The following is a 10,683-nucleotide window of genomic DNA, read 5'->3' on the forward strand; positions in this document are numbered from 1 at the left end:
TGCCCTGAGACATGTACCATGAAGATTCTAAAGGTGGTCTCAACGTCGTTCACCCACTCCCTCTGTCACCCTGCATATTGTCAGTGGAGTAGAGACTGCCACGGACAGGTATTTGACAATGACAAGGATGCTGGGACTAATCTTGCACTGTGACAACTCGATTATGAGGCGTGGGCTGCCTAATATAGGACTTGGCTGTGTGCGTAAGCCACTGTAACATCTCTGTGACTCGGTCTCGTCTTCTATCTGAAATAAGTGATGTTGATGTGCGAACAGGAATGATTTGGTCTTTATTTGGTCCCCTCTTTTAAAACAGATTGTTTTGAACACTGAGTGTAAAACTACATTTGTATTATTTGTATGACTGTATTTTCCATTTATCTACAATAAGGGGTGTTGATGTATGAAAAAGACAAGTTGTAGTGCTAAGCGATTAACCAAAATGTATTTTTATCACCCCAGTTATTAAACAACTAATCAGTTCAATTACTTGAATTCCATTTAGTTCTGTTTTTTTGTGAGACCAATGTGCCGTTTTCCTAGAGCAAAATCAAATTATTCATGAGAGAAATCAAGTCAAGAACTATGTGGGATGCTGGGCTGAAAGGAGTTGTAGTTTTCATTAAGCAAATATTTAACCTAGTTCATTGCAGAAACGTGGTAATTAACTACAATGGCCATGATCTATTGCACCTGTTCTCTCTGGCTCAGACAGAGATGGATACACTTTATGCCTGCTACATTAGGTTAGATACACAGAGACCGCATAGACCACATGAGAGAGGAATGTACACAACACTACTACGAGTGAGAGAGATAGACAGTTTGTGAAAGTATGCCTTATATTTACCTTGAAGAACTAGTAAAATGGTTTCTTCAGACTGCTTCGCAGCATACTTAGGCAGGCTAGCCTGGCTAAATAGGATGACTACAGACAGTACAGTATGGCTTCTACTGCCAGAGCAGAGATGAGATGATGAATTTAAGGAATGAAAATGTAATATACACAAATAAAATATTGTATTATTTCATAGTAAATTTCTATTGATGTCTACCCAGTGTGGACCTGACCGAGACAATGGAATATTTTCCATATTTTGGCGATTGAATGATTACTCTTTTTGGCTTTGGAATTTCTATTAAAAAGCTCTAAAATCATTTGAATGTAAATGCAATCTTAACCAATTATTTTTTACTAATCAAACCGAAACATAAAAATCACTAATCGCTCAATACTAACAAGTTTTTATTTTTGCCAGATTTATGTTTCTACTTCACCCTCCACCTTTTACCCCTTTTAAACACTGCATGATGAGTGAATGTGGGTCTTCTCTCAGAGTACAGTGCTTGATGATATGTTACAAAACATCTCCGCTATGACCAACTCTCAACCAATAACACTTAGCCAGAATGTAGTAGATAAGTGAGAGCACAGCCATATATTTACATGGCTTTGAGTTAGAGAAACCTGTCTGGAAGTGCTGGTGTCACTAGTGTTCTTCTTTAAAAATATATTTTTTTAAATAAATCTTTAATCGGTCTCTCATCTGACAAGTGTAACCAGTGCTTCACATGATTTTCTTTTAAAATCTGGGAAAACAGGAGTCTGTTCTTTCTTCCATGACTATAGACTTCAGACCAGGTTGTGGTTATGCATCCATCACTATTATTAAACGGGCACTGCACTGGTTGTAACAGTCAGCTAGTATTAGACACGCATTCCTTCATCCTTAAGGGTCTATTGACTCACCTGTGCCTCAATCTAAGAAACATAATCAAAAAATACCCATCAAAATCGGTCAGTTTAAGTTAGAGATAATCGTGTTTTTTTTTTTTTTTTTGTATGGGCTGCGTCTCAATCGGCCTCATTCGCATGTGTCGGCCTTGGAAGGTGGCAGAGCTACAGCAGTGTTTGTCAGACCAGGAGACATGCCGAAAATCGGTCTTCTCAAGAAAACGTTTGTAGCGTCCCGAACAGTTTGGCCTATAAAAATAATATTACACCACTATGGAAAAGGGAGACTCGCGAGCGCAATGTTCTACATTTTGCTCTACGAACCCCACAAGTGTCACAGGACTCGTCTGAAGTACAAACGAATGGAAGTATGGAGGTAGTTTTGTGCCCCAAAACATACATTGTTTAATATTTTTGACTGTCTATTTTGCCATTCATGAATGTGTTATTCAATGCATTTCTATGGGCTATAGTAGTGAAGGCCATATTCAATGTTGTCTCAAATCATTTTACTTTATTTTTGGGGGTTACAGTTCTATATCAAATAGCTAAATAATCCATGGTATGACCATCTTAAAATAATTCCAAACGTTAGCTTAGTCTCCCACCCCTCCCCCAACGTCTTATACTTAAACAACTGAAGTAGCCTCACTAATACAACCACCACTGTTTATGATAATCATATACCAATTGTTTGTTCTTTTCAAAAATAGGCAAATTCATGAAGCCTTATGTCCATTGATGATCTCCTTGCCCTGACCTTGGTTACTGAGAGCAGAGCACACTCCTGGCCTTGCCCACAGTAAGCAATCTGGGGTATACAATATGACCTGTGTGTAGCCCCGGGCAACCAGGAAGCTCCACACGTTTATCCGTCGCCGTGGTGATGCTGTCCATCATACATGTCAGCCAGGGGCTGTGTGAGTCAGCAGCGCTAACGTGAGAAGGCATGTTGGGAGGGAGGGCCCAGTGTCAGGGGGCTAGCACATTGTGTACACACACACACAGGCACGGACTCATACACATGTACATGCATACACACACACGCACACACACAGGCATAAACACACACAGGTGTGAACACACAGGTATTCACACACAAGCACGCATGTGCGAACTCACACAAACTCTCTTTTTAGCTCTCATGCCACGGCAAGCTTTCCATTCACAATTTAACGCAGAGGGTGCCGACCCAGCCTGTTGCTATAGTGACAGCTGGACACTACCCCTCAACAGTAACATCCATAGATATACAAATATGGTTGATTTATATACTGTGTCTAAGGCATCACTCGAACATCTTAGAAGCCCTTGAACATCAGCCTGGCCCTTGCAGCAGCAACCTAGCATTAGCAACAGCACCATACAGCAGCACGATCAATGACAGCATGCTAGTTTGTTCTACCATACCCACCAAGTCCCTAAAATGGGTCTTAGTTTCAATTAGTGTCTCTCTGCACTCCCAACAGGGCTTAATTTGTGGAGGGACGAGTAGTCTGAGAGTAGGAGGAGTAACAGGCCCGCTGAAACAGATGGGCTCAGCGCGACACTGGGCTTCCAGCAGGGGCAAAATCAATGCTCATAACTTCAAAACAGAAAATAAATGAATAATTATAGGAAGACAAGATTGCTTTGCATTGCTGGCGCAATCTAATTAATAGGTGTTTTGTTTATGGCTGCTGGTTGTTGTTCTTGTTGCTTCTTTTTTTCCTTTCAACAGTGAATATTCAGGCTTTGGAGAACGGAAGGCAAACTGTGCACCTTGAAAATGAAGCACACCTCTTTTTCGCCTCTTTTATCCCTCCTGTTCTCACCATCTTTCTTCTCCTCCTCCTTCTTCTTCTTCTTTTTCTTACTCAAGGTGCGTGGATTCCCGAGTTAACCAATGGCTTGATTTAGGATCCATTCAAACCTTATTGCTCAGCTCAACAGGATGGTCGAGAGATGGTCTGAGCTCTATGTGTGGCTGTGTTTATGTCTCCGTGTCTGTAGACCCGTCAGACCAGCTGTTGGAGGTGGTGGGTCTGGAGGGAGCCATGGAGATGGGACAGATTCACATCGGCCTGAGGAGCGCAGGAAGACGCCTGGCCCAGTGCTCCTCGGTCACCATCAGGTCAGTACCCCTTGACCACAACCACGGTCTGACCACAGTCACCTTCTTTTAACCCTTCCATTCAACATTCTACCTTTTTGAATACTGTTTACCGTCTAAGAACATAGAAACAATATAGATGGATGACATAACAGAAGTCAAGAATCATGTTTTAAGAGGTATTTTTATTTGTGGTTGTCAGGACCACCAAAGCCCTCCCCATGCAGATTGATGGGGAGCCATGGATGCAGACTCCCTGTACTGTAAGTCATGTCAATGTTCCGTGCATTGTGGTATTATTAATGCATGTACTGTACAGTACAATGTGCTACACACAGGTGGTTCATATGGAAAGTTCATCATCTAGGTGTCTCTATGTACCCCTGCAGAAGTTCTCGAGAATGAAGCTGCGTTGTTTTAAATATTTGTAATTTATCCTAACTGATATGTAATAACACAAAGCTTTATTTTAATGTGTTCACCTGGTCCCTCAAACTACTCCCCTGCACAAGTACAAGTGTTTTTTGTTTTACATTTTGTTCGCTTTTCAAAATGAAATGGCTCAACTTGTGCTGATTTAAACCAGTGTTTGCTTTTAATTACAATGTGACTCCTCTGACAGCAGCATCACAGATGAAGTGGAGCCAGAATTTACATACAGATCTTTCAGTCGTTATGGGAGAATCTAGTGCATGACAAAACAAGTAGTTTATAAGTGCACTTGTGTCTGTTGGCAAAACTCCACAAATTAAAGTTAGGCTCTGACAATATACACTGCTCAAAAAAATAAAGGGAACACTTAAGCAACACAATGTAACTCCAAGTCAATCACACTTCTGTGAAATCAAACTGTTCACTTAGGAAGCAACACTGATTGACAATAAATTTCACATGCTGTTGTGCAAATGGAATAGACGACAGGTGGAAATTATAGGCAATTAGCAAGACACCCCCAATAAAGGAGTGGTTCTGCAGGTGGGGACCACAGACCACTTCTCAGTTCCTATGCTTCCTGGCTGATGTTTTGGTCACTTTTGAATGCTGGCGGTGCTTTCACTCTAGTGGTAGCATGAGACGGAGTCTACAACCCACACAAGTGGCTCAGGTAGTGCAGCTCATCCAGGATGGAACATCAATGCGAGCTGTGGCAAGAAGGTTTGCTGTGTCTGTCAGCGTAGTGTCCAGAGCATGGAGGCGCTACCAGGAGACAGGCCAGTACATCAGGAGACGTGGAGGAGGCCGTAGGAGGGCAACAACCCAGCAGCAGGACCGCTACCTCCACCTTTGTGCAAGGAGGAGCAGGAGGAGCACTGCCAGAGCCCTGCAAAATGACCTCCAGCAGGCCACAAATGTGTGTCTGCTCAAACGGTCAGAAACAGACTCCATGAGGGTGGTATGAGGGCCTGACGTCCACAGGTGAGGGTTGTGCTTACAGTCCAACACCGTGCAGGACGTTTGGCATTTGCCAGAGAACACCAAGATTGGTAAATTCGCCACTGGCGCCCTGTGCTCTTCACAGATGAAAGCAGGTTCACAATGAGCACGTGACAGAGTCTGGAGACACAGTGGAGAACGTTCTGCTGCCTGCAACATCCTCCAGCATGACCGGTTTGACGGTGGGTCAGTTATGGTGTGGGGTGGCATTTCTTTGGGGGGCCGCACAGCCCTCCATGTGCTCGCCAAAGGTAGCCTGACTGCCACTAGGTACCGAGATGAGATCCTCAGACCCGTTGTGAGACCATATGCTGGTGCGGTTGGCCCTGGGTTCCTCTTAATGCAAGACAACGCTAGACCTCATGTGGCTGGAGTGTGTCAGCATTTCCTGCAAGAGGAAGGCATTGATGCTATGGACTGGCCCGCCCGTTCCCCAGACCTGAATCCAATTGAGCACATCTGGGACATCATGTCTCGCTCCATCCACCAACGCCACGTTGCACCACAGACTGTCCAGGAGTTGGCGGATGCTTTAGTCCAGGTCTGGGAGGAGATCCCTCAGGAGACCATCCGCCACCTCATCAGGAGCATGCCCAGGCGTTGTAGGGAGATCATACAGGCACGTGGAGGCCACACACACTACTGAGCCTCATTTTGACTTGTTTTAAGGACATTACATCAAAGTTGGATCAGCCTGTAGTGTGGCTTTCCACTTTAATTTTGAGTGTGACTCCAAATCCAGACCTCCATGGGTTGATACATTTGATTTCCATTGATAATTGTTGTGTGATTTTGTTGTCAGTTTAATGTGCTATGTAAAGAAAAAAGTATTTAATAAGAATATTTCATTCATTCAGATCTAGGATGTGTTATTTTAGTGTTCCCTTTATTTTTTTGAGCAGTGTATAATTGTGTGTTGGATGATTTCCATGGTGAGTTACAGACGTCTCAATGCTGAATTTTGAATCAGTCAACCTGTTAAATGTTCATTAAAATGGGATGTTATCCAACTAATTATTAACAACAACTGTTATGCAAATCATGTTTTGCATACATACGATAATTAACCCCATTCATTTGCACTTATATCATGTATGACTACATCTCTATTGTACACTGGCATAACCTTTAAAGGGCCATGCATTTAAAAAAAAATGATATATAACCATTGATTATTGACAACTATAACTTATAAATTCCTTAATTACCTTAGTTTAACTGTTGTAACAATGGTTTCATATTCCAACAGGGGCAGGCAATAGACGGGTCAAGGCAGGCAGGGGTCAGTAAACCAGAGGTGAGGCAACGGTACCGGATGGTAGGCAAGCTCAGGGTCAGGGTAGGCAGAGGTCAACAATCCAGAGGTGGGGTAAACGTACAGGTCGGCAGGCTCAGGGTCATGGTAGGCAGAGGTCAACAATCCAGAGGTGGGGTAAAGGTACAGGTCGTCAGGGTCAGGGTAGGCAGAGGTCAACAATCCAGAGGCGGGGTAAAGGTACAGGTCGACAGGCTCAGGGTCAGGGTAGGCAGAGGTCAACAATCCAGAGGCGGGGTAAAGGTACAGGTCGGCAGGCTCAGGGTCAGGGTAGGCAGAGGTCAACAATCCAGAGGTGGGGTACAGGTCGGCAGGCTCAGGTTCAGGGGCAGGCAGGCTCAGAGGCAGGACAGGCAAGGGTCAAAACCAGGAGGGCGAGAAAAAGAGAGACTGGGAACAGCAGGAGCTGTTAACAAAAACGCTGGTTGACTTGAACAAACCAGACAAAATGGCAATGGACAAACAGAGAACACAGGTATAAATACACAGGGGATAATGGGGAGATGGGCTACATCTGGAGGGGGGTGGAGACAATCACAAGGACAGGGTGTGACAGTACACCATCAGAACCCCATAATATTTGTTTTACTCCATTGTTTGTATACCATTCAATTGTGAACAGACACTGACTGTGTAGCTTTAAAACATGGTTAAAACTATCATTTTGATCTAATGGATGGTTAGTCCCCGTATTGATAGCTTTGTTTGGTTACGTTCTCTAGCCCCATCCCTCAGCTATTTACCAAATCAGTGCTAGGGTAGCCGCTTTGTTGTGCTGTGTTTCCCCTTTAATTAATCTATTTGAAAAATCAAATACAATTCTTTATCATAAAATACAAACCTTTTTAGCCATTTAAGCTTTCAAACATGGCCAGCTTCTCTTTCAAGTCCTTATTTTGTGCTGAACCTTTTTTTTGACCTCATTTCTCATGGAAAGGTTAATTTGTCAATTAAATGATACTCCAGTAACATTAAGTTCAATCACGTTGAATATAATTTGGACATCAAGCCCACGCACAATAGCGACCACTACAGCGTTAGAGTTCATGAACGATGAACGGCACGCTTCTCTTTGAAGTAAAAAGGGTTTCTTTAATGCTGATGATACCATTTACCTTGCTCATTATTTTTGTTTGTACTACGAGGGCTATAGTATAATGAGCTAGGTACAGGTCAGGGCATACCTTGAGGGTTGATATTTACCATGTCATTGATCTGTGGTAATTTAACGTTTCTTCTGAAATACTACTAGCGTCTAATACTCATAGACTTCAAGCATCAAGCTTTTCTCTGTGGTCGCTTATTGGAATGGCATGATTACATTATTACACAGGCCATGACCTCCCTTGCTGTACAATCAACAGGTATGTTCAGTGGGTCCATGTGCTCCATGTTATGAAAGCATTCACCAAGTATCATATCACCATGTAACTCTATCCTGTTTCCTTCACTCTCTGTCCACACCAGATTGAAATAGTGCATAAGAACCAGGCACCGATGTTGATGGGTCCCCCACAAGGCAACAGCTTCTTCTCCTCTGTGGTCCGCCGAACATGCAACGAGAGCAAAGACTGAGTGAGAGACTTAGCCTTCGGGCCTCTTCTCCAGAGAAACAAGCGTTTTTACCCATGAAAGTCTCTAGGTTTGATGCCAGAATGCTAATTTGTTAGCTCCATTTGGGTCACTAGGTTATGATGCTAGGATTCCAATTTGTTAGCCTAGCTCCATTCAATAGCATACTGTAGCTGTGCATGCTATTTCTGCCATGGAAATGTCAGTGGTCCCCTTTCTTATTTAGAGTGAGGAACTACAAGGACAGAGGCTTTGGTTCATGATGCAGTGCCACTCCACAATGCCAACGCAGTGGCGTTGTCCTTCTGGAACAGTTGTTTACCTTTCCAGATTATAACTTTATACTGTTACGATGGCATGTTTTTCTAAATGTCATTTCTATAGTGGTCTTGTGCAACGTGCCATGTGGATCAAGTCCTTTGAAGGAAGTGACACATTTCTGTCAATCATTGAGTCATTTGTATGGTAAGGTATTGATTTGATCTGCATCAATATTTTGAATGTGTTTGCATTTAAACACCCCAATGCATGATGGACTTTGGATTACTGTTTATGAAGTGAACATATCTTTCAGGTTGCATAAGGACAGTGATTATATTGAGTCAACATATGGTGTAAGCTTTTGGTCTAAGGTAAAGTTTCAGGTTATTTGCTTCACAATTCAACGGGGCACTGACCAGCTCTTCAATGTTGACTTCATCCGAGAATGGATTTAAGAATCTCAAAGGCTCTGTTAGGTTTCTCGCTAAACATGTTTGACAGGTTAATGCTCAAATGTCTTGCAGCTGGATCATAGAAACTATTTCCATTAAGGATCATAGACCAATTAAGGAAAATGAATGGGTAACAAACGCATGCACACGTCACATGACATACACTTTTTCTATATTGCACGGGATATCCAGACAATTTCTTCTAATTGTGCAGTTGCACATCTTGAGTTGCATGGATAACCAAGATCTACTGTATTCTTGAACCTGTGGAATTGTACTGTGTTGGTCATTTTGGAAGTAAAACACTTTGTCAGGGTTCAACTACTGCCTTTCTCTCACAATATATGAAATCATATAAACCTGAAATCAACCTTTTGTGTTCAGGAAGTCCTGTTTTTCAAGGCCAGGTACTCAGATATTTTTAAGATATAAGATTGCTCAAAGGTTTATACACTAACTATTATTATAGAAAAACCTTTCAACAAATATAATTGAGTACACCATGTTGTACAATCATCACAGTCAAGGCTATTACTATTGACATACTTGAGCTGGAATTGAAGAATCAATCATGAGAATCAGTCTAATCAATTTGTATGACTGGGTTATTCAGAGACGAGAAGAAGTTATGTATTCTCCCTCTAGAAATCTGCAGAGGCGATTTGGTCTTGCACATGATATGCATATAAGACTAACCGTAAGAATGACCTGATATTGTTAACCTGAACAGTGTTTTGTACTTTTAATTTCAGAAATCTATATAGACTTTTTATTATATTGACAGCATTCATCCAGTTTTCACCTAAACAACTGACCCATACCTCAATATAATATACTACCAAAGATAAACAGAATGGCAGGCCATAATCAGATCACATATTCAGATCAGATCCATACACTATATGAAATTCTTCAAATCTGTTACACAAGAATGACAGTCAAACTACATGAATAGATACAAGTTTTCAAGTGAAATGCATTCCTGCATGTTTTCTAAGTACAATTCAAGGATAGAAGATTACTGTATTGGATTTCTGTCTCTGTTCAAAGTGCCATCCTGCCTATGGAATATTTGGGTCTGCTAACTTTTCCATTACTTTGCTTTGTAAGTGCAGTGTTTGTTTTGTACAGTGAAGTTGTATTTTTGTACACAATGTTATTTTTCTGCATAAAGTATAGCTCTTCTCTGTAAATCACGCCAATGTGTAGTTCTGTTCAAAAACTGAACAGAACACGAAAACAATTAAATGTTGTTGTCGTTTGACATGCTCATCTACACGTGTTTTTACCTTTGACCCTGTTGACACCTAATGGCTCTCAATGGCACAATGTCACCTGAGACGAGTTGACTGTCACCGACAGGACACTCACTATCCTGTTAGTGTTCTTACACCTGCTCTAAACACCTGTTATTTATACAGTGGATACACTCAAGCCATGAGAGATGCCTGTCAAACTGTTTACACCCTGATCCTGCGATGACCCTTCAATGACCCTTCAGCATGCTTTTTTCTTGTTGCTTGATTCAACTAAATCAATATATGATTCGTCTTAAAATAAATGCCCCTTACCAAATCTAATCATTTCCTTTAGCCTATATTACTTTTAAAATAATGACAAGAATTTTGATTGTATTACATCATTTCTTTTATAACTCCTCATTCATTATGATCTCATTTATATCTTTACTGTAGGCTTATGTGACACATAAAACAATCAATGCCTTCTGCACAAAGTAACTACATGGTGTTGCTACTAATTCAATACAATGTCAAATATAAACTGGAACACATAGCTAATGCTTGTTTTCCTAACTCTCTAG

At 41.7% G+C, this 10,683-nt stretch overlaps 1 protein-coding gene across 4 annotated transcripts in view; it reads left to right on the plus strand.

The window, feature by feature from the left end:
- dgkb (diacylglycerol kinase, beta) overlaps positions 1-10,441 on the plus strand; it is a 51,692-nt gene extending 41,251 nt beyond the window's left edge. For all 4 annotated transcript variants that reach the window (XM_035745853.2, XM_035745852.2, XM_035745854.2 and 1 more), the window contains 3 exons: positions 3,728-3,848; positions 4,030-4,090; positions 8,044-10,441. In XM_035745853.2, the coding sequence (XP_035601746.1) occupies positions 3,728-3,848; positions 4,030-4,090; positions 8,044-8,151 (290 nt within the window). In that variant the 3' untranslated portion in view covers positions 8,152-10,441. The remainder of the gene's footprint in view (positions 1-3,727; positions 3,849-4,029; positions 4,091-8,043) is intronic.
- Positions 10,442-10,683: the final 242 nt, after the last annotated feature.

This window comes from Oncorhynchus keta, chromosome 31 (genome assembly GCF_023373465.1).
Source record: "Oncorhynchus keta strain PuntledgeMale-10-30-2019 chromosome 31, Oket_V2, whole genome shotgun sequence".
In the NCBI taxonomy this organism is placed as follows: Eukaryota; Metazoa; Chordata; class Actinopteri; order Salmoniformes; family Salmonidae; genus Oncorhynchus; species Oncorhynchus keta.